This window comes from Puma concolor, chromosome B4, assembly GCF_028749965.1.
Source record: "Puma concolor isolate L17-30 chromosome B4, mPumCon1.1.hap2, whole genome shotgun sequence".
NCBI lineage: Eukaryota > Metazoa > Chordata > Mammalia > Carnivora > Felidae > Puma > Puma concolor.
In genome coordinates this window covers 108,037,334-108,064,991 of record NC_141673.1, presented here as the reverse complement: position 1 = coordinate 108,064,991, position 27,658 = coordinate 108,037,334, and the positions used below count along the sequence as shown (strand labels likewise).

General features: G+C 47.1%; 1 protein-coding gene and 1 pseudogene across 42 annotated transcripts in view; one reads left to right on the top strand and one right to left on the bottom strand.

Moving 5' to 3' along the window:
- Window positions 1-1,848: 1,848 nt before the first annotated feature.
- CACNA1C (calcium voltage-gated channel subunit alpha1 C) overlaps window positions 1,849-27,658 on the bottom strand; it is a 767,747-nt gene continuing 741,937 nt past the window's right edge. For 35 of the 42 annotated variants that reach the window (XM_086714435.1, XM_086714443.1, XM_086714446.1 and 32 more), the window contains 9 exons: window positions 27,076-27,177; window positions 23,643-23,770; window positions 23,085-23,219; window positions 20,946-21,298; window positions 17,844-17,972; window positions 13,947-14,053; window positions 13,517-13,620; window positions 11,354-11,689; window positions 1,849-9,433 (listed from right to left, as the gene is read on the bottom strand). In XM_086714435.1, the coding sequence (XP_086570561.1) occupies window positions 9,131-9,433; window positions 11,354-11,689; window positions 13,517-13,620; window positions 13,947-14,053; window positions 17,844-17,972; window positions 20,946-21,298; window positions 23,085-23,219; window positions 23,643-23,770; window positions 27,076-27,177 (1,697 nt within the window). In that variant the 3' untranslated portion in view covers window positions 1,849-9,130. Of the gene's footprint in view, window positions 9,434-11,353; window positions 11,690-13,516; window positions 13,621-13,946; window positions 14,054-17,843; window positions 17,973-20,318; window positions 20,346-20,945; window positions 21,299-23,084; window positions 23,220-23,642; window positions 23,771-27,075; window positions 27,178-27,658 lie in introns of all 42 variants that reach the window. The other 7 variants (XM_086714438.1, XM_086714451.1, XM_086714440.1 and 4 more) reach the window with 1 other exon arrangement.
- Window positions 15,329-16,464, top strand: LOC112867431 (thymocyte nuclear protein 1 pseudogene; annotated as a pseudogene).

Here is a 27,658-nt window from a genome sequence, read left to right as displayed (position 1 = left end):
GGAGACACAAATGATAGAATTGCATGTGTCAGTTGTGAGAAGAGAAGGCTTTACTGCGTATCAAGAATTATGTCACACAGATAATGGTATTCAAATATATAACTATATTTTCTGATTCCGAAATTGTGTCACATGGAATCTCAGTGGAGCATCATTGAAACACTTGGGCTTAAATTGTCAACCTTTGTGATGGGGGATTTTGATGTTCTTTGAACTTCTCAAGAGTGCCAAATTCTGCCCTGCCTCTCCTCCCTGTGGGATTCCCCAGGAAATTATATACATGGCATTGTAGTCAGTTGGAAAGTAAATGTTACTCTATCATTAGCCAGAATAATGTCTGATAATGTACAACATAATGCTCTGTGAAGGCTGGATTGGAGCCCATCATTTTGGCTCTTGGTGAGTTCAGAGTCTTCTGCTCCCCCACTTTTCACAGACTAATTCTTGGGCTAATATATCCCTATATGCTGTGAAGAGCAAGAGATTGAGGGACTAGTGAGCCACTTACCTGGCAAGCCATATGGAAACAAAGGGAGAAAAAAATAAGAGATAGAGATTTGTAGAAAGAATGCTTAGTTCTGCTCATTACATGGAAGTTAGAAAATTAAAGGACAAGAGGGAGTGTCATGTATGTATACTGATTTTTTTTTTACCATGCAGTAATTCAGCCCATTAGCAAGTGCAGCCCAGTTAATATCTAGTACCTAGATATCTAGTTAATATCTAGTATCTTTGTCCTCTTTCTTGTGAGGACAAAGGAAGAAATGGGCAGAAGTAGACCTGATATAGGAAGAGTGTTTGAAGGCCAGGCCAGGCCAGGCTGAAGGAGCTGACACCAAATTATAAAGCAGAAGTGAGGCCCTGCACACGTAAGGGATGCCTCAGTTTGGTGATGTGCTCCTACGGTTATGTTTAATTCCTGCCATGGGCTATCCCTCCACTCCTTTTACTCCCATTCAGGAAAGCATACAAAATGCAAGGCAGAGTAATTTCATTATAGGGTGAATCCTGAATCTATTCTCATTGGTTAAAGGTATCATTTACAAACTTTGGTGCTTTAATGACTGGATCTGCTGATGGGTTGTGACCTTGTGGGCAGGTCCCTGTGGAGTGTCCTCCCAGCCTGCTCTGGTAGCTACCGTCCCCAGCTCTTTCACTCCTCTGTTCTCCTCATAGGGCCTTAGACTTCAGAGCTTAGGGTATGGGTGGTGGGCTAGGGAGGAGGGAGGCTCTGGAGAAGTAGGGAGGTTGGTTGATGTCCTTTAATTCCTAAAATGGACTTGAACATCCAACGGTGGGAGGGTTTCTGTTGTTATAATTGTATTCAACTAAGACACATGGATTTCTGGGACAAGTTATTTTTACACAGGGAATTATTCTGGAAGCTTTGTCAGAGCCAGTTTAATAATAAAACAGAACCCAAAAAAAAGAACCTTGAATTTTTAATCTTTAATATACATAATCTGATCTTCCCCCTCCCTCCTTCTTTTCTCCCTTCCCTCCCTCCTCCCTTCTTCCCTTCATTCATTCAAAACCAATTTTATGCCTTTCCAAATATCGTGGGGGGAGGGGGGGAAGCTGCTCTTCTGTTTTGTGGATTATCCATTCAATTCCTCCTATTCTCTTTCCTTGTCAACTTTGTTTTTCTGTTAACGTTTTCATTGGAAGGAGTGAATAAATTGCTGAAATAAGGTTAGAGATTATCATCGGATTCAGATTTCACATGTTTTCCTGGCCCCCACCCCTCTGGAGGTTCTGAGAGGGTAATCTGGCAGTTAAGTGTATTTTTGTAACCTGTGGGAAACACAAGAAGAGGAAGGATGTGGAAGATACGATAAAACCAGTGTAGACATTGTTAAGAAATTTATTTGCAATTCTTGTTTTTTGTTTTTTTTTTGTTTGTTTTTTAAATAACATCATTCCTTAGATAAAAATGCAATCTTACAGGAATATACATAGCGTCTCACACAGAGATGACCCTGAAGCTCTTCTCGAAAGGTTACCCCTTCTAGATTCCCTGGCCTTTCTCAAGGGCGAGAAGGCGCAGCAGGCGAGGCCTTTGACAACGGGATTAGTTGATGATTACAAACTGTACAACAGTATTTACAACAGTAAGACTGTGAAGTCGTGGAGCCTGGAGAGGAGGGGTGTGCAGGGGTGTGGGGGGTGGTGACAGGCAGTGGGATGACGATGGAGGCACCGTTCATCTTTCCGTGATGCTCTGAGAACAAGCATGATACAAATTGGTTCGGGCCTGAGCAAGAGGACATGAGGAGAGGGGGATGTATCTGGAGCCTCTTATGTGGACGGAAATTTTGCTTGGCAGCTCTAGGGTATTAAAACAAGATGATTATGAGAGTAACAGACATTCCAGTGCTTCATCAGCTGGGGAACCACCACCCAATTTCTTAACAAACTTGTGTGTTTTTCCACAGGTTGTTCTCAACTACTACCGTCACAGATTTGTCCAAATTTGTTTATGCCTTTGATACCCACAGCCTATTTGGTGCTAGACCTCATTCCCATGAGGCTCTAGGAGAACAGCATATGTTCTGGGCAGGGCAGAAAGCGGCTATGGGGTAGTGCATAATCTAGTTGAGAAACCAAGAGATGGATTCCAAACTTGGGGGAATGGGATGCAGCTTGATGCATGGGTGGTGTGATGTGTGCAAGCAGAAAAGAGCCCATAGCATTTGGGTCACTGGAGTTGCCTTACAAAGGAGCCCTTTGCACAGGGTTGTTTGTTTACCGTCTACCCTTGATTCCCAAGGTTTTTTTTTAAGCTTTAATGTAGTTTCCCCATGTTGGGAAATCTTTGGGGGAGGGGGCTTGGTACAGGATGCAGTGACCTGTCCTCTTTTGTTCCTCCTTGACTCTACAGAAGGGAGACTTCTCTTCTCTTCCTTCCTGGTTGCAGGCTCAGGAGAGACTTCATGCAGGGGGTCTGAAACCTGCAGCCCTCAGCATCCCTTGGCAGTGACTCAGTGCTGAGGCTGGTGCCCACTCACCCTCATCTTCCTCATTCCTCTGCTTATACACTCCGGGGCTCCAAGAATATCAGAACAAGAGTTCTTCAGGCTTAAACTGAAAATAGGAACCATCCTATTTCCACAGTTCTTCACATAGAAATTACCCTCCCTTAAGATGTACAACCTCTTCCATCAAGAGACTTTTCTGATAATGATCTAGGTGAAAAATTTTCTTATGTATGAAGTACATGAGTGATTTTTGGATGGCAAATTTGTAGTAAATGTCTGATTTATGGTAGATTAAATGTCATGCTGCCCTTTCTAGGAACCTTATGAAAGTCATTAGATTCTGGGAAATGGGGTGTATGGGATGTCCCCCAAAAGAGAGTATAGCTGTGGAGAGGCCAGCATCTGATCTGAAGGGAGAATATTTGGTGATGTAATATTTGAAACTTTTGTTTAATTTTCTCGTCTTTGTCTTGTCTTTCTTAATTTGGTAGAGATTTAGGGGATTTTTGTGGACAGTCCCAACTCTGACTCTGCTCTCAGTGTTGAATAGATTTGTTCAACTCAGCTCAATATATCCTCCTGGCAATCTCTAATTCCCTTTCAGAGACCCATCAAAAGGCTTTTCTAGAATACTGGAGAGCCAAAGGGCCAAAGGGTCTATACCACTGCATCTGCTGTGGAGCAAGACTCTTAAAATCATGTGAGGGAAAAGTCTTGATTTTAGAAGTAGTAGTATTTCTCAATATAGATAAATAATATTTAGTTCACAGTAATAATAGGTTCAGATGACACTATTTCTACCCAAGGAAGTTATTCTGGTTCTCTCTCCATTTCTCTCTACACAGTGCTCAGTCCTCTGGGAGGACAATATCATGTGTGCAGAGCTCAACCCCTTCACTAGCATCTGTTCCTTAAGGAAGTGTGTGTGTGTGTGTGTGTGGTGTTCAAATATCTCCCCAACCATGTGGAAGTCTGGCAGAAACCACCTGTTCTATTGGTATCTGGCTTCAAAGCAAAGTTTCATTGCTTTGAAATAAAAAAAATAAAGTTAAAAACAGAACTAGTTTCACAAAGAAACTATGTAAGAATCTGCACATTGGACTCCTCTCAACTCTTCTGTTGACTAGACTGGGGGGTGGGGAGAAGGAAAAAGCGGGGTTGGGCAGGAAGCTGGAATAGAGAGAATGGCTTGGGGAATGGAAAAGAGGCCCTCTCTCTCCCTGACAGTTGTAGGACACTTCGTTCCCTTGTCTCTTTTCCTTGTGTCTCCTCAGAGGGAGCTGATGGGGAACCCGGATGTGGTGACCAGGAGCTTCGCCATGAGTGACATTAGGCCTCCCTTCATACCTTCCAACCGACTAGAGTCAGTTTCAGGTGGCATACTGGCTAATACAAGGGGAGGGACACCAGCAGAGAGGAAAGATAGTGTGGCAGATACCCCACATCTAGCCAAATAGTTTGGGAAAACAATGCCAGATGGAAACTTTAGTTTTCTCTTTTTCTAAAGTTGATCCTTGAGGCATCAGCCTCTCCCCTGTTCTTGCCATTGTGGGTGGTTGAACTGGACACTTCTTTCCATAAAATGGGGACAGATGCATAAAGAGTCAAGACATACCCTTTGTTTTGGCCCATTTCCCTTCCTGTTCTCTCTGTGCCAATACTTTCCCCTGACCAGAGCCATGTCTTTTTTTGTTTATTTTTTTTGTTTATTTTTATTTTATTTATTATTTTTTTTTTACTAACTTGGGGCTTAAATGAGTCTTCTCGAAACCAGATTGCCCTTTTCTGGTCTCTTTGCTAAATAGTTTCTAACTCTTAGACAATGATACTTCATTTTTTTTCTAGGTCCCTCAGGATTGAGATGCTTTCATCCTCCTTAGCAGCATTTATAATTGTACTTTGATGAGGCTAAAAACCTGACTACCAGGGTTATTTTGTATGCCTGAACTAGGTTCTTGCTACATATCTTGACCTTTAGGAATGATGGGCATATATCAACGGGCTTCTATGAAGCCCTTTTGATACCTTCCAAACTCTTCATTTTCAGGGTGTTCTTATTTCTCAGAAAGATATTACTTAGGCATTGAAAGGTACACTTCTCCTGTGGTTGCCTTACTATCTTTAAGTGAATGATCAGGAAAAGTTCTGGAAGGAAAATGGCTGTGAGAAAATGATAGCTTCTCTCCAGACAAGCCCCTGAGATTTGGAAGCAGCGTCATAGGATAAAGACAGAGTAAGGAAGCCTTGTTCCTTTGTCCTTGGACCTCCCAGTCAGAGGGCAGCCTGTCAGACTTAGAAGGTGAGGGGAGGGACTATAACTAATTGCCTGTGAAGCAAAGCAGAGAAAAATTCATGGATCAAGCCAAAATCTAGGAAAATATTCTTCTCTTTCTGCTCAAGACCAAAAAGAACTTTCTAGAAACAGAAAGGAGACAACTGAAAATCACACACATGACTACTAAAAAGCCAAAGTGTGGAAATAAAAGAGTCTGGGCCCTTCAGAGGACAAATAAAAATCGCGTTCACCGCCCCTGGAACTTACATTGCACTTCTTCAAGTCCTGTTGGTCCTCAGCCATTAGCAGCTTTCTCCTGCCACTTAAGAGTTCTCAGAAGATTTGACAGTTATGTTTTACAAGGTCATGGGGTAAGTTCTGCTCCAGGTGGAGGGTAAACATCTAATGGACGAGGTTCAGGATTTCATGACTGATTTAACCAGTCTGTCATGATGACAAGTATCTTATGTCAGCCCTTTACCAATTGACCATGAGGTCATGCCAGAAAGACTCATGGCTCTAGACAGGGAACTCCCATATGAAACTCCTTTCCTTCATAGAGGCATAGGGCCAGATGCCCTTGTCACTGCTGACATTGTCCCTATAGGATGCAAGGCTAGCTGATCTTCTGACAGAGATGACTATAAAGAAGAAGGGACCTTGTAGGCATGAGTGGTGAAGGGTAAGGGGCATACTTAGGTACGGCCCTGGGGGTAGCTGGCATGAGCCCGGCCTGCAGCCGGCTAATGAGATTTGGTGATGCAGAAGAAGTCTAAAAGGAAAAAAGCAGCAGGAAGTCTGAGTGTGTATGTTGTGTGTGTGTTTGTGTGCATGTAGTCAATTAAGATTCCAAATTTCTATCCAGGGACCAAACATACAGCAAGAACCAGGTATTAATCCAAAAGGGCTCCCCTCTCCATCATAATTAAAATCTTAGCAGCACAGTGGCAGACATCTTGGGAAACTAGACAAAGGATGACACCTAACTAATTTCTAGAAGGCCTTCACAGCACTGAAAACAAACCAAAAATGTTTGGATGGGTTGGGCTTGGAGAAACAGGAAGAAACCCTCCTGCTTCTAGACAGTAAGTTAACCTGGGAGTATCTGGCACATTTCTCCACTTTTTCATGAATCAGTCCTTGAAAGTGAAATTCATCTTCATTGGGGTAGTGGACTTTCTCCAACTTTAATTTCTAGGCTGCTCATATAAGGGCTGAGAGCACACTGGGACCAGAAGACATTCAATGAGTAAATCCTGGATGAATGGTTGGGTCCTGTTTTCCCCAAATCACTTCCTTTTCAACCATCATTGTTGAACTCTATTTGAAGGAAACAGCACCAATAGGATGATGTTCTAGGTAGACACAAACAGGCATAAGAGATGCTCCCACAAAGTCTCTGGTTCCACTATCACTGTGAACTCCTGACATGTCCTCCCCAGTCCTGGTCCCTTCCATGGCTGCCACACACACAAGGGTGGGTCTGGAAGAAATCCTGCTCCAGAGAGGAAGAGATGAAGTGAATAAGACAGAGCTGACGTTTGGATGGACAAAGATTTTTACCTGGTTGCTGTTCTCTGGCCCCTGCCGTCTGAGTTTGGGTAGAGCAGTTGCCAGGGGGAGGACTCCCTTCCCTCCAACCAGCCCGACTCTAGTTCCATCCTCTCAAGTCAATGTACACTTTCCTGAGGAAACCACTGAGGAAAGTTTGCGCAGTGAAAGTGAACAGAAAAGCCAGCCACTTCTCCCATGGGGGACGTTGACGCCAGCCTGGTGATGTCCCCTCATGGTGAAGGAGTGTCCCTAGAGAAAGTCCAAATCGGAGAACTGGAGCAGAGTGGATAGAACGAAGACAGGAATAAGACATGTCCTGGTCTCTCAAAGCAAGATGTAGTACGAATATACTTATATAGTTTTGGAAAAATTGAGGGAAATGGAAGCGAACACAAGATATGCAAAACAGTAATGTCCAAACCTGTTTGTGGATCGCGGGGTAATGATTTACACTGGTGATACCTTTGCTCATTGTAAAAATTAAAAGAATATTCGTTCCCTTTCCCCCAACCACATATAGAAAAGCACTTCAGAGTTCAAGGGTAAAGCTTGTCACACTTCAAATACAAAATGATTTACTTACATGCAGCAAAATATACAAGAAGTGAATTCAAAAACAAACTTAATTCAATTCATTATATTCGCTTGGCACAATTGCAATTCAGTTTTAAAAAAATATTTGTAAAATACTGAAACTGACCTGAATTCAAGTATAACAGTTTCTTCAACAGAAACATTATCAATGCAATAAAACATTACACGGAATATATCGAAGCAAAACGCCTTCTTGAGTTTTTCCCTTAAATTTCTCTGTTTTTTTTAAATACAGCTTTAATGCCAACACAACTTACAATTGTATTTTTAAAATGAATATTATTGCATTGTTTTTGCATATCTTGTGGGACAGAAAATGCAAAGAGTTACTGATTCCCGTTTCAGAAGCAGAGACAGTGGTTTGTTTTTGCTTTCAAATGGCCCCAGATTCAGATCTCCCCACAGTTAGACCAGAAAGGGGGAGCGACACACTCATTCACGCATGGGCGCACTGCATGGGTGCACATACACACGTAGGACATGTGCCCAGACAACCCACTACACACACACACACGTAGCACACACACTCACAGAGACTCTCTCATCCGTGCTTTCGCTCTCTGGCACCCACGGATACACCCAGCATTAAAAAGAACCCAACTCAATCATCCATATGTGCAAGACTACATCAAGTGCATTACTTTAAATTATAAAACCAAACCCAAAAAATTGTTGTTACTACCTACGGAAATTATAACAAATTGCGCATACACAATGGCTGGTAAAACTCGGACTACAGCGGCTCCACAGAACCCACCGTAGAAAAAGAAAACCACAATCGTTTAAATAATACAGTAAAACCAAACCCGATTTACATTTGCAAAAGTGAAAACAGTAAGGTGGGTGGCTACAAAGCTTTGTAAACACTTCTTCCTCCCCTCCCCCTGGGAAAACAAAATGAAAATAAAAACCAAAAAAACGAAAACTGCAACATGCTGTCAAGAAATATGTCAAATCACAAAACAAAAGAGCGCTCAACAGAAGCTCAGCACCACCTCGTCGCGTCAAAAACTGGCTGCCCCTTCCCTGGCAGGCAGCACCAGCTGCCCCTCCCCGCCAACGCAGGCCCAGCAGCCATTCTGGAGCTGGGAGCCCAGGGCAGGCTAGGTGAGCCTGACGCAGACGAGTGGGCGTGGCCGGGGCCTTGGCGGTGAGGCTGCCATGCGCCCCCCGCCAGCCGCTCCGGGTTCCCGAGCTCCTGCAGCTTCTTGCTGTTCCTCCTCCCTCTCTGGGATGGGGCTGGGTCCTCGCTGAAGTCCTACCCCTGCTTCCTTCTGCAAATCCACAGGGCCCTGGCTCTATGGAGACAGTGAGGCTCATACAGAATATGTGCAAAATGATTTTTTTTTTTTTTTTTTTTTACAAGCAAAGTTGACACCCGTTTGACATAGGGTCCTTTTGGTGAGGGCTACCGCAGGAAGCTGAGGTTCTCTTTCATGCCCGGAGGCGAGGGCAGATGTCTCTTCTCTTGCTCTCCCTCCCTGATTCTTCCACTCCTCCTCACCACTCTACCTCTGTGCACACAACACAAACTGGGATTGCTGCCTTCCATGCCCCCCGAAAAACTGGTTCTCCACCACCACCCAACTCTGCGTCTTGTCCCAACGAAATGAATGAAGACGCTGTTCCGGTTAACTCCAGGTCACGAGAACAGTGAGGCACTTCTGAAACGAACCCATTAGGAACATTGAAACAAATAAAAAACCCAGCGTCTCCCCAGCCCTAGCTACTACAGGCTGCCGACGTGGGCTCTGCTGTCCTGGAGCTCCTCCTCGCTCTTCCGACACGCCAGGGTGGGCGCGCAGGTCTCGCCCTCTTGGCCCTCTGCTCTGTCCTGCCCTGGGTCCCTGCAGTTAACGAAAGGTAGTAGGGTGCCATTGGGGCTCTGCTGGGCGCCCCCACTGAGGATGTTGTCTGCGGCGTTCTCCATCTCCTCTATGGTCATGTCACAGGCGTCAGCCAGCTCCTGGGTTGTGACCTCAATAAACTTGGGATCTTGAGCAAACTGCCCCAGTCCTTCTGAAATCAAGACCTGAAGCGGGAAGGGAGGACCATGAAGAAGAACCAAAGAGGAACATTATTCCTGGAGATTGACTCTTCTCTTTAGGGCTAGGGCAAGGGGCGTATAATTGGTACCTTTGGGAAGTGTGTGTGTGTGTGTGTGTGTGTGTGTGTGTGTGTAGGGGTGCTCACAGGAAAGGAGTGGACACAGAGCATTGCCCAAAGGAATCAGGGGTGCGTAGGTTGGAGGGCAGATGTTTTGGCTGGGGCACTCAAAAACTGTTGTCAAACACATGAGAACTCAACTTACAGAGGGGGCCAGAGGGGTGCTGCTGGGCCGTTGTCTAAGGTAGAACCCAGCCCACCCTGTTTTTTCTCCTCCCTGCCACCCCCACATGCCTGTCATATTATTCTTGCCAAGAAACCTTCATCCTCCTTTTGTGAAACTTGTTAACCTTTTGTTACCTTGTGCCCCTTGCCTATTGCTGGCTGGCTGCCTCTGTGGGAGAGGATTGTGGGGAGGTGTGCAGAACGGCATGTCTGCACCTGCTTCTGTTCCTGCTCCAAAGGCCAGCAGGTGATCCCAGAGCTGCTCCCTCTTTCCTAAAGGCTGCTTTAGTGACTGGCTCTGAGCCAAGGGGAAGGGATTCATAATGAAGCCTGGAATGTCTTCCTCCCAGTTCCATTTGTCCTGCTCCCCACCCCATCACTCTTTATTTCTCTCCTGCTTAAGTTTTCTTCAGAGCTCCCACCCTGTGGGACATGCCACACACATGTTTATTGTCTGTGTCTCCTCACCACAGCATGAGCTCATGAGAGCAAAAACTGGTGTCTCAGCTATATCCCCGCACTTAGAACAGAGCCTGCACGTGGTCGGCACTCAATGGAAATCTGTGAACTGAATGAGGGATAATCAAGGTCAAGTGAAGAACAGGGCTTCAGAGCTGGAAGTGACCTTAGAGGTCATCTGGTTTAACTCTCCACCTCCTGCACAACAGCCTGACGACTGGATGGGCAGTGTCTCTGCCTGCATGTGTCCAGTGATGGCGGGCTCACCCCTTTATAGGAAAGCCCTCCTCATTTGGGAAAAGCTCTGTTGGAAAGGTCTTCCTCATGTGACCTTGAATCCGCTCACCTGGCAGGTTGATCTGCCGCTCCAGGCCTGCACTTAAGAGCCCTTGCCCAGGACATGAGGGGCCTCACAGGTTTGAGATGCCTATCGTGGCCTCCTAGGCTGTTCCCCCTCCAGGTTTGCTTCCCTAGTTCCCCCGACAGTTCTCATAGGAAATGGCATTTAGGGACCCTGCCAACCCCTTGCTGTGTTCCCCTTTGGGCTTGTTCCAATTTGTCACAGTCCCCCAAAATGTGGTGCCAGGAGTGCATTAGCTGCTCTGGCCAGGGCAGAGCATGGAGGAGCCGGAAGCATTCTTGTTCTAGAACAGTGATTCTCACCCCTGGCTGTGCATTAGAATCATCAAAGGGCTTTTAAAAATATCCATTTAATGTGTCCTAGGTTTCCGAAGCTCCTGGGTTATTCTAATGAGCCCCAGGCTCGAGAACCACAGATACTGATACTGAACAAACCCAGCCCAGGCCCACATTTGCATCTGGAGCCCTCAGAGCTCACCACTGGCTGTAAATTGGTGCCCGGGGCCCTGCTTGGGGTTCACTGGCCTGTGGCAGGGTTATGTTGCTCAGTACTTTCTCCTCCTACAGCAGGCCCGGCCCAAGCAGAAGCCTATAGCGTCTTGTGTGATCACCATTTTCTGCACACCATGCCCTTCTTCAGTGGACCCTGGGAGTCAGGGTCTTTCTGGCCAAGAGACTCGACATCCACTCTACTTGGGAAAGGACCAGATCCTCCCTTCTCCATTCTTCATGCAAAGCCCCCTTGCTGCCCTCAGCCTTTCCTTCCCCCTGTCTGCCTGCTGTGCAGCTCCGGGTCACTTACCGCTTCTACCAGGCTGCTGGCACTGCCGTGGAACTGCCTGCCCTGGGCCCCAGCCTGGCCGGGCACAGTGAGGGACACTGGCCGGGCTCTCCGGATGGTGCTGCCACCTCCACCACAGGGTGTGGGCTCCCCAGACCAGGAGCTGCAGTGGATGGACGGGAAGCTGCTGTTGAGTTTCTCGTTGGATTCAGCACCCTCCAGCCGCAGGGTGGGGATAGGCTGTGGGGGCCAGCCTCGGCTGCCTGGAGTGGCTGGTGGGGTGGCACAGGGCCTGGGGGATGTGCTGGGGGAATGGCTTCTCTGGAGGAGGGGGCTCAGGCCTGCCACCGCCAATGCCTGCGGACACACAAGGAACATGGGTTATTGGAAGCAGTCAGGCCTCTGCCTATTCCTAGCAGCTGTTGTTCCCAGCGAGCTCCACCTACCTGGAGCCCACATCCATCATTTTCAGCCCTCTGAATCCCACGCCCCCCCCCGCCCATCACGACCCATTGCTCATGTCTGCCACCCTAAAATATATTCTGTGATCATGTCCGTCTGCAGTGATCGCCTTCTCCTCCAAATCCAGAAAGTTGCAAAGGAGTGGAATCAAGCTTGTCTGCCTTTCAGCACTGGCCCTATCACCAGTCAGCAGTGAATTCTTTTGCTTTTGGTTTTCTCGTGAGCAGTCTACCAGGAATGCTGCCCTCATCAGCTCTAAAACCAGAACACGAATGCCCTCTATCTACCTATCTTGCAGGGTTGATGTGAGGTTCAAGTGCAATATGGTCTGTGAAGCACCATAAAGTGCTAGAAAAAAAATCAGTGCTTATTGTTTTAATTTTTACAATTAGGCTATTAAGAATGTCCTGCTGATCTAAGGATCAGCTTGTCTAAGAGACAGCTCAGCTTGTCTCTGAGCTGTTGTTCAAATCTTACACTGTGCTGTGATTAGACTATTTACGTATTGTATCCTCTGACCTCCATGTCACCACCACAACAATTTCTCTGAGTGGAAGTGTCCATGGGAGAGTGTGCAGTGGGAAAGCCCAGACGGAGAGGAAGAGGAAAGGGAACATGGCAGTGGGTTGGGGGGTAGTGGAAAGGCATGAAGGGAGGAGTGTAAATAAAGCAGAGGTTCCTAACCTCATGATAAGAATAGATGGGTGAAATGAACTTCTAGAAATCTTTTTAAATAGCACATACAGTGTCCCCCCAGCCTGCCTCCCCTGCCCACAGCTCTTGATGGTCCCCAGCCTGGGTCCCTGGTTCCCTGGAGATCTGAGGGAAGTATAAGGCTATGCTCAATACTCCAGAAAGCCCAGTGGAAATCATATGTATGCTGGCAATGCCACATCGGCTAAGCAAAACAGTGGATACTTTGAGCCGAAATCATATCAACTTAGCTGAGCCACAATGGCCATCTTTTGCAGATTATAAGTTTTGATTGGCAGTTGAGTGCCCTTGGGTATTAAAAGAAATCATCTAATGCATGGGCCTGTGGTGAGGGAGTATACAATTTGAGAGGTAAAAACTTTAGGAAATTTAGACCCTAATTTGCCCAGAAGTAAGAGACTGGCCTTTGGTTCTTTGAAGTTTGCATTATTTCTAAGATCCTGAGATTATGTTGGACATTGGTGTCTTGGATTTCACTGGCTCAGTTGGAGTCAGCCATGCCAAGAGATACTTCAACTGTCAAATCTCTCTGGACCTGCTTTCCTTGAATATCAGTCTCCTCCTGACCATGTTGCTGGCAGAATCTTTGATCATTTCTATGTTTTGGTGTATCTTGCAACTCTGTATAAGTACATCTATAAGTAACACTATGTAAGTACATCTGCCTGAGTGCTCTGTAGTGTAAGCCAATGTCTGTGGAGGGAACATCTGCACCATTGTAGGAAGAAAGATGAGGCAGAATCCTGGCACTGCTGATCCTTTGGGACCACATGAGGAGCTCCTGTTCACCAGTATTTGCTACATCTCCACCCTGGGAACTGACACCCCTTGTTAATGTTCTCACTTGCGTGGACAAGTGCCCTCATCGGGGGCTGTTAGGGCCAGGGGTTGGGACTATGAGTGGTCAAGACAGGGAAGACTGAATGGTGTCTTGGGATTTGCCATAATCATGGGGGTTTTGTAGCCTGTGGGGTGATGGCCAGTGACATATCTGAAAGTCTGGGCTACCTGATGATGAACCAGATGCAAGGGCAGGACTGTCTTCTGAGAGATGTCTCCCCCTTGATTCTTCTGTCGCTTCAGACATTCCAGGTGGAAGGAGGCCCTTCGACCTGCAAAGCCAGCCATAGAACTGTGATCAGCACAGGGAAAGGGGACACAGGCCTGTGAGGCTCATACCCTGGGAGGTGTAGAAGCCATGTTAGTGGCCCTTGGATCACCTTCTCTCTACCATTTGGCTCCCATATCAGGTAGCATATGGTCAAGTTCCACCCAACAAGCCCTGCCCTTAGAATCCTGTCTCATCACTGGGCAGCCACTGTGTGGGAGTTGTCTGAGCCAGGCCATGGCAGTTTCTCAGCCACCTGAATGCCTGACCAGTCATCTGGGGGGTGATACCTGGCTGGTCACATCTGGAGTGAGAGGTGTGAGTATTCACCTAGTGAGGCAGAGCGGAGGAAGCCCCTCTTTGGAGATTGCCGGATATCTCTCTTGTCCTCCTCTGGTGGTGTTAATTGCCGATTTTCATCATCCTGATAGGAGAGCCTGGAACAGAGAACTCCTGGAGCTTATTCCGGGAGGCTGAGAAGTTCCACCCCATAGGGACAGCTGCCACCCCTGAAGGCAGTTTGCTTTCTCCCTTAGCGAAGGGAACTCCCACTTTTTGCTCTCCTAAAGGTTTGGCGAAGGGGCAGCAGGAATTCCCCACCCACCCCCCACCCTCCACCCCCCACCCCCCATCCCCCAAGGCTGGGCCTGGCTCTCTGGCATCACAGATGTTTCCAGCTCCTCATACACGGTCTGTCTGCTCATGAGCCTTGCATTTCTGATTTGAGGCAGTGGAGGCGATCTTGAGTCAAAGTTGGTGAGAAAGTTGGAAAACAATTTTTGGCCCACAAGATTCTTTCCAGGAACAGCCTAGGCTCCGCTGTTTACATATGTGGGTGCTATTTATCATGAGTACTCCCAATTTCAGCCAAAACTTCTCTCCTTCCCCTAATTTCTCCCTGGCCTGCCCACCCTTCATCATCAGGACACACAAGTGGTTACCTATGACAAACACCCAGTCATCTAGTCAGTGACCAGCAGAGCTGTAAGAGGCCTTAGGGGGCATCTACTCAATGGCTTCTAAGCCTTTTTGATGGAGAGTCACAATAAGAAATATAGTGCTCGTGGTCCCATATACATAGACACACCTAAATGAACTCGGCTTCTGGAACCATACTTACCTTTATTGCATGCATTGCTCTCTGGTGGCTTCTATGCTACTTTAGTCTATTCTATTTCATCAAACAATGTCAGCTGCAATCCACTAAGTTGATTTCACAGTCCCCAGTGGGAGCAGCCTGCAGTCCAAGAAGACAGGTGCATTCTAACCCCTTCATTTTACAGACAAGGCCACCGACTCTGTTCCTGCTGTGTGACTCCACATGCTTCGAGGGCAGAGACTGTGCTGCCTTCCCTGCTCCTAGCGTACTGCCCTTGAGCCTTTGTAGATGTGCAAGAAAATTTCTGACTGAAAACCTCCAAGCCTTTCCTCTCATTTTTGACATGGTGAACTCATCCTATTATATTCTCTTCTATCCAAATTGTACCCACTCTTGAAGACCCAGCTTCTGTTTGATCTTGTGCAAGGAGGCTGTTATGGTCACCTTGACCCAGACCTTCTCTGAATGTCTATCCCCCTCATTGCTTGTACCACTCTGTGAACAAGTAGTTAGAAAATCTCCATGTTATCTCCCTCTTCTGAGATCTTAACTAGTTTGTAAAATATCCTTGAGTGCTGAGGCCGGTTTATTCATGCTCTAGCAGAGTGCCTGGATGCACCAAGCACTCAGTAAGAGCCAAAACGGAAAGACGCATATGCTTTTACTGATTTCTAGGGTATGTGGCCATGTGAAAATTTGCAGTCTCTACAAATCAAAAGGCTAAAGGGCCGGTCCTTCTTTTAGGGAAGTTACTAAAATAATGCATCTTAAACTTTTTGAATGCAACCCACAGTCATAAATACATTTTATGAGACTCAGTACACACATTAAACAAGTATTTCACTAAATAATACCTTTGTGACATTGGATACACTATTATCTATTGTCTTATTCTAACCTATTCTATGCTATTGTGTACTATGTTATTCTTTATTTTAAAATGCTGATCTTGGTCTGGCTTTCTGGAGCCTGGGGAAGTTTCTGGAGGCAGATACAGAGTTGCTTTTTGTGTTTCTTCATTGATTCCAGGATCCTCTGGTCTTCAGCCCCCTGGAGGAGACCATATTGAGACTGGAGAAGAGGCTGCCTGGAGCTGCTGAGCCTGCTGGGCCAGACAGACAATAAAGGGCCAGCAGGAAAATGTACCAAGACTAAGAACCCAGCATGGGCATCAGCTAAAGTGGATAAACTCCAGCCTTCAGAAGGCTTCAGCCTCTAAAAACTCTGGGGAGAATCTAGCAGTTAGTGGCTGATAAAGTCAGGGCCAGAAAGCTGACTAGACAAAGGTGTGGATGTGATGTTCAGCATTGGAGAGCTTTAAGCACAGTCCTAGCAGACAGCGTGCTGGGATGATGTTACAACTACCAGGCCCAGAACTTCCTTCCAGTCCTGAAGCTGGAGGAAGAAGCCTTCTACCATAGCAACTGCAAAGAGCCAGGCATCAAAGCACTTGTGAGGCCTGTGAAAGAGGCTGACTCAGACTATACATAGGTTGAAAAAAACAATCCCTGTTATGACCCATCCAGCAAAGAAGAGAGCCCCAAATGGTCCAGGGTGGATGTGCAGTTTGGTTGGATGAGGAAGAATTTCAGTATCCTGGCTGAGCTCAAAACCCATCACCAAGCTCACAAAGCCACTGGAGACCCCTTAAAAGAGATGGCTCTCTTCACTCGCCAAAGACTCAACTCAGCCCTGACCTGAGAGGAGTTTGATTTTATTTTGAGCCTAGAGAAAAAGGAAACAAGTTAACTGGGACACTGTTGCTGGAATGGGCAAGACATTACTCCAAAGAAGTTAAGCTTTTATAAGACAAAAGACGGTGTGATGAGGCTTGCATGTTATGTTCACCTGGGCTCATGTCCATAGGTGGTTTTCATGTACCCTTTCCCTTTCTTTCTTTCTTTCTTTCTTTCTTTCTTTCTTTCTTTCTTTCTTTCTTTTCTTTCTTTTTCTTCTTTCTTTCTTCTTTCTTTCTTTCTCTTTTTCTCTTTCTTTCTTTCTTTCTTTCTCTTTTTCTCTTTCTTTCTTTCTTCTTTCTTTCTTTTTCTTCTTTCCTTCCTTTTCCTTCCTTTCTTTTTCCTTCTAAAGATTTTATTTTTTAGTAACCTCTACACCCAACGTGGGGCTTGAACTCATGACCCCGAGGTCAAGAGTTGCATGCTTTTCTTTTTTTTTTTTTTTAATTTTTTTTTCAACGTTTATTTATTTTTGGGACAGAGAGAGACAGAGCATGAACGGGGCAGGGGCAGAGAGAGAGGGAGACACAGAATCGGAAACAGGCTCCAGGCTCCGAGCCATCAGCCCAGAGCCTGACGCGGGGCTCGAACTCACGGACCGTGAGATTGTGACCTGGCTGAAGTCGGACGCTTAACCGACTGCGCCACCCAGGCGCCCCAAGAGTTGCATGCTTTTCCAATTGAGCCAGCCAGGTGCCCCTCATGTACCTTTACCAATAAAACATTAATATATAAAAAAGTATCGATCATAACTAAGTAAATGTCACAACCCTCGAATGGGTCTGGACTTGTAGTTAAAAAACGCTTCTCTTAAAAAATTCAAACTGTAAGAGACTCTTAAGGACTGAGAACAAACTAAGGGTAGATGGGGGCTGAGTGATAGGGGAAAGTGGATGATGGGAAGGGAGGAGGGCACTTGTTGGGATGAGCACTGGGTGTTGTATGGAAACCAATCTGATAATAAATTATATTAAAAATTCCAGCACTGACAAAAATCTTGGCCACTGTTTGCCAGCAGTGCCCTCTGCTGGGTAGCTTTATTATAAGAAGCTTCATGAACATTTATTTGTCAATACATGTATGTGTGTACTGAGTCTCACTCCAAAGTATGTTTATGACAGTTTGTTTCAGTAAAAAAAGTTTATGAAACAATGTTTTAAAGTTTTCCTGAAAGTATTGCATCACAAGAAAAGCTAAGCTAACTGGGGGATAGTGTGCATGTGTGTGTAGACACATACATCCATCTCCCTAATGAGGTGACAGATGCTTTAGGCATCTTCTGATATATGATCTCCCCCTCCCCAAGTCATGCCCAGAGGAGGGATTTCAGGGAGCTTCCCTTCACCCCCAGACCCTTTCCTGCACATGGGCTAGCCTGGGGGCAGAGCTCACATCTCTGTGGAGATCAGGCTGGGCTCGCTGCAGTACTCAGTGTCTTCACTTATCTTCACGTCATAGGTCTCGTCCTGAGAGACCTCCTCCTGACACACCATGGCTATCTGGCTCTCCCGGGAGTGGCACCTGAAGTGTCCAAGATGGAGAAATAAAGTCAGAAACTGCTAATCCCCACCATTCCTTCAGCAGATGAGGTGGCACACATTGCACATGCACTCATTCACATGTGCAAGGCACTCACACAGGGAACACGCACGCACACACACATGTGCACACACACTCACACAAAACTGCTGTGGCCTCTTCTTCCTGCAGTCGCTGACAAAGCTGCGGAGCCATGGAAGCAGTAAGATTAGAGATAGAATTCCACATGGAACAAGCATCTCTGGGGTAGGATCCAAGGAGATCTGAGTTCTGACGCCAATTCAGTTGCCCTTTGGCATAAGTCACTAGCTCACCACATGCCTCAGTATCCCTATCAATAAAATTGAACTAACATATGCCCTGCTTGACTCAGAAACTTGGGAGTAACAAATGAAGTAACAGATGAGATGGCGTTTTGAAAGGTAGAAAGGACCAGCTTTTAAAACAAGGTCCTGGACTGTTCTATACAGGTCGGCATGGGCCTGTGCAAGGGCTGTCCTCTCCTTCTGCTAGAGACAGCTGGGGCTTTGGGTGCTAGTTGGGCAGAGCTGGGAAGTTCCTGGTGTCACATTTTGACATGGCTTTGGGTTTGTCATTGGCTTCTTGGAGTGAAGGCACGGAGAAGAAGCCTCACATAGGGGGGTTTGTTGTCCTGGGCAGTGAGCTTGACTCCTTGCTGAGCTTGAGATCCTCCCACACCAGGATGTACCTTGGATTATTTTGTTTTCCCTCCAGACCAGGATCTTCTGCTCATTTGGTCATGTCTTCTTAGCTCTGGTCCAGGTGTTCTCTCTTTTCCTGTCTGTGCCTCGCTCAGTACCTCCCTCCATCTTTCTTCCTATAGTTCCTGAATGCTGGGGCCCACTTTACTCATGGAGGCATCAGGGAAATATCCCAGCTTATTTTCTCAGGGCTCAGTGATGGATTGGCATCTTAGATTTGACCTTGAGCCAGTGGGCTGTGTGCAATTCAGGAAGCTACCGTTCCTGGGTACCTACCTGGTTCTCTGGAGAAGGCCCTAACAGATGGCTGCCCACCCCACAGTAAGGACAGGTGAAATGTTGAAGGCTCTTGATGGAGTGGGAAGAGAGATATGTGAAAGGAGCTTTGGTGAGGCATGATGGGATGGGCTGGAGATGGAGAATGGCAGCAGGCAGGCAACACCACTTCTTGGGGGCCACTGTATGCAAGACATGCTGGCCTGTCCCCATCAAAAGTAAGGCTAGTCCTGGGGCCACTGCACTTAGCCTTGAGGTGCAAGATGAAGGATGAGGCCCCAGAGCTACAACCTTGGTTAAGTTGTTCCTCCTCACCAAGCTGAAGCATACTGCCTTGAGTGTTGTTTACTGTGTTGGGAAGGGAGGGAGCCGATGTTTAGAGAGCACTTACTACATGCTAGGCATTGTGCTAGGTGCTTTGCATGTACCATAATCATTGATAGATGTATCTGTGGGGAGAGGAAGACAATCCCCTGATGTCTCTCCTATCTCCTCTCTAAAAACCACTCTCCCTTCATTTAATATGGAACACAGTTTGGAAAATACCCTTTGAAGGGGGTATTAGTTTACACTGAGAAGCTAATGATGGACACAATGAGCCTTCATTAAGAAGAGGTTTTGGTAAGGGGAGCAAGGGAGAAAATGGCACTAAGACTGAGTCCCTGAAGGTTGTAGAAGAGGAAGAGGTTTGCGGAAAAGGGAGGGACCACCAAGACAGTCATGGGTCAGCCACTTAAACTTTGATATTCCTCTGTACAAAGCTAACCCTTTCACATCAGCATACAAAATCCAGTGCCAAGCACACTGCCCTGCACATAGAAGGCATCAGTATACATCTCTTGAGCAGGACTCACCCAACACTGCTTTTGGGTGGTTTAACCAGCCAGGTTTCCAGGCAGTAAGGTTTGACTTGGCTGTCATCAACACTGTTAAATGCCCAGGCCACGTAGGCTTACATGGAGCCATTTGAAAATGGGTGGTAAGAACAGAAGTGAAAACCAGGGGGCAGGTATGCTGTCTCCTTAGATGAAAGCAGCTTCAGGACACTTGTCCAGAAAGACACTCACACTTCACGATTATTTTCTAAGTTTGCAAGCAGGAGGGATCTGCCCAAGAACATGGCATGCTGGGGATCTTCCCGGCCTGCTGTGGTGGGGAGGCCGTCCTGCTCTGGAAGAGCAGCTCAACTAAGGGTGAAGTGGCAAGATGTGGAGGCATGTTCCCACCCACCCGGCCTTGGGTACCCGGAGCTGTTGACAGAAAAAGCGGGGAGACCCTCTAAGCCCAGGCTGTGCTTCCTGAGGCCCAGAGCATGAAAGTAGGCACCTACCGTCCCAGCACATCATAGCAATGTATCCTGGAGCACCAGGGAGCAGAGGGTGGGGAGAAAAGCATGCATCAGGAGGTGGGAGATCAGTCAAACTACCAGGAATGATCCTACACTGGGGCAGAATGAGCAAGTGCTACCATGAAGGGCCTCCTGACACCAAAATGTCCCTCCCAAGAGGGTTGAGAAGGACATAAAGAAAAGATGGTAGCTCCGTTCCCATCCTAATTGAGCCAAAGGCCAGGTTTAGGCAGACTTGGGAAAGGCCAGGGGAACAGAGTCTACTGTGGAGCCAGAATGCCGACATCCCAGGGATCAGGGGCTGGAGCTCCTCTGCTTGGTTAGCATGAGAAAGCACAGGAGGCTCTGTCCACAAGTGTGCATCTCAGGACACTTGTTGGGCAGTGGCGCCATGGTGCCTTCTCCCGAGGGTGGCTGTCACATATAATCAAGGGCAAGATTGGGAAGCAGCATTTGCCTATCTCTTGATGGGCTCTGGGGCAGCAGCCTCCATCCCAGCTTGAGGGGTGAGTGGTAGGCCTGGGGGCCAAACTCTCCCCCCATCCACTCTGGGCTGGAGTGTGTGGGGCCCCTGTGCATGGACCCTGGATGCCCCACCCTCCTGCTTACCTCTTGGAGCTGAGCTTCCATGCTGCCTCCTGTACCCGGACAGCAGGAGACAAGGGGGGCCCATGGCCCTCCACGGTGCTGACTGCGCTGGGGTAGCCAGCGGGACGGGGGAAGCGGCCCAGGGCAGTGTTGTTGGCATTGTTGATGTTGGCGTTGGAGCCAGTGGACGAGTAGCTGCTGGGGGTGAAGGTGGAGTCCACCAGTTTCTCGTGGGATGGCGACTCGGTGTCGCCTTGGCTGTTACCCGCCTTGTTGATGTGCAGTGGGCGCTGGGTGGTGAAGGTCTGGGGGAAGGCGCTCCGGCCGTCGCTTTGGTAGTAGCTGACGTGGTTGCCGAACAGGCCACCGGCCCTCTGTAGGCAAGACGGGAGGGGTGGGTGGAGGAGAAAGCCCCCTCAGCTACCTCTCCTTCTCAGCGAAGGCACGGAAGGTTGTCCGCCTTCCAGAGAGCACAACCACGCCGGGCAGCACATGGCAAATGGGGAACTCTTCACCTGCGTGGCCTGGTGGTTTGAGAGGGAGGGACCCAGAGAGTCCCCTCTGAAACCACTGGGGGGAACAGTGAGGGACAGGACCTCTTGCAGAACCAGTCAGGCAGGGAGGCTGCTCCCCTGGGACTTTCTAATGAACCCCACGAGGAGTTTCAAGGACCAGTGTAGGATGGCAATCCTTAATTGCAGCCAGTGCTTGGCTTGGCAGCTGTGAGGCACGGTGAGGGCTGAGGGGTGGGGAAAGAGACCAGGGGATTCTAACAAGAATTTTTTAAATGGAGATCCAAATGGCTCACTGAGCTAGAAACCATGTTGGCGAAATGGTTTTGAAAATAAGGATGACACATTGACTCCATTAATTATATCATGGCTTTCTCTCCCCTGGGAGGTTCTTAGAGATTTCAAATCAGGACCCAATGTTTTTTCCTAACACTTTTTTCTTGTCCTGGGTGAGTGGGAAAGTGGCTATCTGCAAGTTGATCTGTGGGGTCTTGCTGGGGCAGTGTTATCATGGTGCTGAGTCCCTGAGGCCATTCAGTGATGGACATTTCACAGTGATGAAGATGAGGATGGTGATGACAGGGTAGCCACAAGGAGGGCAAGCTCCTCCCGGTGACTCCATAGCCCAGGACCCCTGTGTGGTCCCCCTGTGGGAGCTGGAAAGGACAGTTGTGAGCATGGCCCCATTGCAATGGTGGTCAGTAGTTTCTCCCTCACTTGGGAAGGGTTTTAGCCAAGTACCTCAGGGCTTAGGCATGGGCCACAATGAATGGAGAGAGCAGGACCCAAGAGTTCCACTATCCTGGCAGAGTCAGGTTTGGTTTTCACTTCTAAAACTGACACTCAGCCTTCATATCCAGGATGGGAGAGGGAAGGAAGGCTGGAGGGGATTTTTGTGACCTGGAGAACACATGCTTTATCTCAAGAGGATAATTGCCACTTGGCTCCACTCCTCTGCTACCACGTGGGAACATAAGCCAGATTTTCTGATTTTTTTAAAAGAGAAGCCAGAGGTCTAGATTTTTATTTGAATGTGCTGAATTTCCAAATGTCGGCAAACAAAATAGGTCTGCAGATTAGATGAGGCCCAAGAGCCACCATTTGCAACTTCTAATGTAGAAGTTTCTCCTAGGAAACATTTCCTGTAAGAAAAGGGCTCCTCCCCTCTTTCTCCAAGAGCCAGTGACACTCTGTAAGCTGCCATGTCCTGGGAGCCCAGCCTTGAGATGGAGTCAGGCTTGGAAAACATGCAGGGATAGGAAATAGTTGACTGGGAAGAGCTTGGAATCTGCCTTAGAGCTCAGGGCTTTCTCCCTGGATTTTCTTAGCAGAAAAGGTGAAGCCAGCCCACCTTCTTACTTCAAACCAAACTTTAAAAAGATAAGAGAGGGGCGCCTGGGTGGCGCAGTCGGTTAAGCGTCCGACTTCAGCCAGGTCACGATCTCGCGGTCCGTGAGTTCGAGCCCCGCGTCAGGCTATGGGCTGATGGCTCGGAGCCTGGAGCCTGTTTCCGATTCTGTGTCTCCCTCTCTCTCTGCCCCTCCCCCGTTCATGTCTCTCTCTGTCCCAAAAATAAATAAATGTTGAAAAAAAAATTAAAAAAAAATAAATAAAAAGATAAGAGAGTGCTCCTATGGCATCCACCTACCCTGAAGATGTCATCTTCGGAGGCAGCAGACACAGCCTCCTTCATGGCCTTGTCCAGCTCCTCCTCAGCTGTCAGATCTCCAGAGATGGCCCGTCGGATCTCAGGCCCAATGTCATGCAGCGTGCGCAAGCCAGCCTGAAACCCAGAGGGGCACCCAGCCACCTGACCCACCTGCCTCTCCACAAGGCAGGTGAGCCTGAGAGGGTTTATCTGTGTGTGCTAACTGGGGATGTGGTTCGGGACCTCTCTTGTCTGCCCCAGAGTGGAAGAATCCATTTCTCCACCCAGGAAGGATAGGGGCTGTTCCAGAACTTCAGCAGAGCTCCATAGAGCTCTGGGGAGCTGTGAAGCGGGCAGGACTGTGGAGGGCAGGGTGTGTGGGAAGCAGTATGTAGCCCCTTCACACACCCACCTGTAGAAAGGTTGGAACTCTCAGAAAGTTTCCTTCTGAAGGGACCTGGCCTCCAGCCCACTGATGACAGATTTAAGCCCTAGCCAGAGGTTGGAAGAAGGTGACCAGGCCCTTCCTTAGGGTGTGGACCCCCCCTCACCCCTCACCTGCAAGGACAGGGCGTTCCTTTGGGAAGGCTTGCCCACAAGGCCCTGCTCTTTGCGCTTCTTGAATTTCCGGAAGTACTCTTGGATCAGGAAAGTAGCATAAAACTTGCCAACGGTGACCTCATCATCTGAGATGTGAGAAAAAAAGGACAGAAGGGAGATAAATGGGGGAATTCAGTTGGACTTCATTAACTTTTTTCAGCATCCAAACTTTCTTAAGTTTTTTAAATTTAATTTTTTAAAAAGAGGTAGTCTATTAACATGGTTCAAAAGGCAAAAATATACTAAAAGGTATACAGTGAAAAGTGTTTTTACCACCCCTCCCCCATCTGCCTAGTTACCACCTTTTTTTTTTTTTTTAATTTTTTTTTTTCAACATTTATTTATTTTTGGGACAGAGAGAGACAGAGCATGAACAGGGGAGGGGCAGAGAGAGAGGGAGACACAGAATCGGAAACAGGCTCCAGGCTCCGAGCCATCAGCCCAGAGCCCGACGCGGGGCTCGAACTCCCGGACCGCGAGATCGTGACCTGGCTGAAGTCGGACGCTTAACCGACTGCGCCACCCAGGCGCCCCTAGTTACCACCTTTTAATAAATAACCTTTCTCAAATTGGTTTGAGTATTTTTCCAAAAAGTCTTTCTGCAAATGCTTTCTGAAAATAAGCAAATATATTCTTATCCCATCTTTTTTTTTTTTTTACACTAGAAGTAGCCTATTGTCAAAATTATTTCCCACCTTGTTTTTTTTTTTTAAAGTTAAAAAAATGTATAAAAAACTTTAGTGGTGCCTGGGTGGCTCAGTCGGTTAAGCGTCCGACTTCAGCTCAGGTCACAATCTTGCAGTTTGCGAGTTCAAGCCCCACATCGGGCTCTGTGCTGACAGCTCATAGCCTGAAACCTGCTTTGCATTCTGTGTCTCCCTCTCTCTCTGCTCCTCCCTAACTCATGCTCTGTCTCTCTCTCAAAAATAAATAAACATTAAAAAAATTAAAAAAAACTTAGCTTATATTGCTAACTCATTTTTATTGGATTCTAAAAAATTTTTAGATGTTTGCTTTTGAGAGAGAAAGTGCAAGTTGGGGAGGGGCAGAGAGAGGGGAACTGAAGATCTGAAGCAGGCTCTGCACTGACAGTAGAAAGCTTGATGCAGGGCTAGAACTCACAAACCATGAGATCATGACTTGAGTCAAAGTCAGACGCTCAACCGACTGAGCCACCCAGGTGTCCCTATTTGATTCTAAAACTTGAGATGCCCATCATAAACTGACCAGTCCCCTAAGTGCAAACAGTTCTGCTTAAAGATGGGGTTTGGTGTAAGGAGCACCTTCTCCTCTAAGTCTAGGTTTTTCTTATAATTAGACAGATTGGGTTTTCTTATCATGTGGCTTGGCTGGGTCCCTGCTGGGCTGGACCCCCAAGTTACACATGACATAATCAGCCTCTGTCTTGGGAATGAACCAGGTGGTGGAGAAGCCAATGACTCTCCAAGGAGAACACTGCATGCCCTATGAGTAGCTCCTTGGTTCCATCTTCTTCTCTGGGAAATGGGCCCAGGAGATAGCTTGTAGGTTAGATATAGGGGCTTGTGATGGTTCTCTTACTCCTAGTTGTACTTAAGAATAGCCAAGTCTACAGCAATGATGACCTTCTACATGACAAAGACCTCATTACCATGTGAGAGGGAAAGCCCTGCGTTCCCTGTTTAGGGTAGTTGGGGAGGAAGAGCGGTAGGGAAGAAAGAGCTTGGAGTTCTAGCATCCCTCAGACCTGGGTTTGGATTCTGAACCTACTAGGTAGTCACCATGTAGTCTTGGGTCAGCTACATAGTTTTGAAGAACTTCAGTTTCTTTAGCAAACTTCATAGTAATGTTATAAGGATTAAATAATGTATGCAAAACGTCAGATGATGCTTGGCCTGTGTAAGTGACTTTTCACTTAGCTCCTGTCCTGCTCCCCTTTGGGAAGTGGTTCTCAACAGGGGGGGTGGTGTCACATTTTAAGGAGTGTTTTGGGATTGCGTGGGGCTTTCTTTTAGCTGTCACAGTGTGCTACAGGTATTAGGTGGTTCCAGATGTGTCCCTTAAAATACAGGCATGTTTTACACAACAAATAATAGCTTTGCAATCTGCTAGATGTCCATGTGGGGACATAACCTGTCTATAATTATCTAAGCTAAGAACCTAACTGCATTTTACATATGAACAGAAAATAATTTTTTGCCTGCTTTTAATATATCCAGAATTTTCCAGGAATATAACTGCCGTGTAAATTGATGGAAGACCATATTTGCTTTGTTTCCACTTGGTTAAGAGGGGTTTACATTTTGGAAAATCGTATCTCTGATGGCATCACTGCTCGTGGTCTGAGTCACCTGCGGTCTGCTGCGGTCTGTAAGTAGTCACCTACTTACATCGGTCTGCATTTGTTCTATGTATGTGCACATACGTAGGTGCATGTATGTATACATACATGTGGATATTATATTATTTAATATACTTAGTTATCCCTCAAAATGATAAACACAAAATGTCAATGATATTCAATATCATCTTAGCTCCTTTAAACACAAACTTATTCATCATATGTAGATGTGTGCAAGTATTTCAGTTAACTATGACTTTTGGCATAGTGTCATAAGCCATAGTGCTTTAGCATGTATATATTGAAGAACACTTGACTTTAATGTATTTTATATTAAAGTGTTATATTAATATTTTGGAAATTATATATGTAGGAAGATTATTATTTTCATTCAGGGTAGTAGTAAGAGCATTATAAACTTTTTGTTATGAAAAGGGGCTTTGGGTTTGACAGGGTAGAGAAACACTGCCCTAGGAGAAACAAAAAGAATTTCAACCCAGAGAGGATCTCAGGGGATTCTTTTTCCAGGGCACCATTATTTCCAGAGCAAACAGCCTGGTAGTTTATGGGGAAACTTATATTTGCAGAGTTTCCTTGGAAATTCTGTCAAACCTCTAAATATTGAGGGGCCTTGCTTGGTCTTGAAATGTAGGATTGGACCAGATTTCCAAGCTGACATTCTGTATCTGAGTTTGTGAAGGGCATGGCACCCTCGTCCCTTCTTCTTTTAAAAAAAATTTTTTTTAATGTTTATTTATTATTGAGAGACAGAGAGAGACAGAGCGTGAGCAGGGGAGGGGCAGAGGGAGAGGGAGACACAGAATCTGCAACAGGTTCCAGGCTCTGAGCTGTCAGCACAGAGCCCGACGTGGGGCTTGAGCTCACAAACCGTGAGATCATGACCTGAGCCGAAGTTGGACGCTTAACCGACTGAACCACCCAGGTACCCCTACCATCGTCCCTTGTAACCAATAGCACCTTTGAGCCCCACACACAAAGGGCCTGGGGAAAGCAGGCCTCCCAAGACTCTAGTAGACTCAGAAACCAGGCAAGAGATCCTGAAGTACTCACCACCTGCAGGGGGCACCACTTGGTCTAGCAGCTTCATGCTGGTACGCTTCCAGATCTTCTTGATTATGGCCCGCAGCTCCTCATTGGCTTGTTCTAGGTTCCCTGAGGGGAGGGAGATGCAAGGCTGAAAAGGATCATCAGCCCCTTGGGGCCCTCCCATGGAGTGGGTCCTTCTGTGTAGAGTGGGAAGATGCTACTGGTGGCATTTTGCCCCACAGAGAGACATGGTCCACGAGCTTCACTCTCTCTCTAGGCTACCTCCATCCATTTCTGTTTGTATTGTTCTCTGCACTCCTACTTCCCCCTCCCTCCATTCCCTGTCCAGTGCAATTCCTTTTTGCTTCCTCTCTGCCTGCTGCTTGGGCCAGCCACTGGTATCCCTTCACCCCCACATGCTGCTTCCTTGTGGGTGGCACTTGGAGCAGACCAGACAGCCTGCCCTGACTAAGCTCAACAGCCACCTGCCAGAGAGCATGAGGGACTGTTCCAGTGCATGGCATTTCTCATGGGCCTCTGTGGGTGATTGGGAGGTTTCCCCCACATAAGGCATAAAGCATCCATACACAGGGGGACCTTGGTGTCA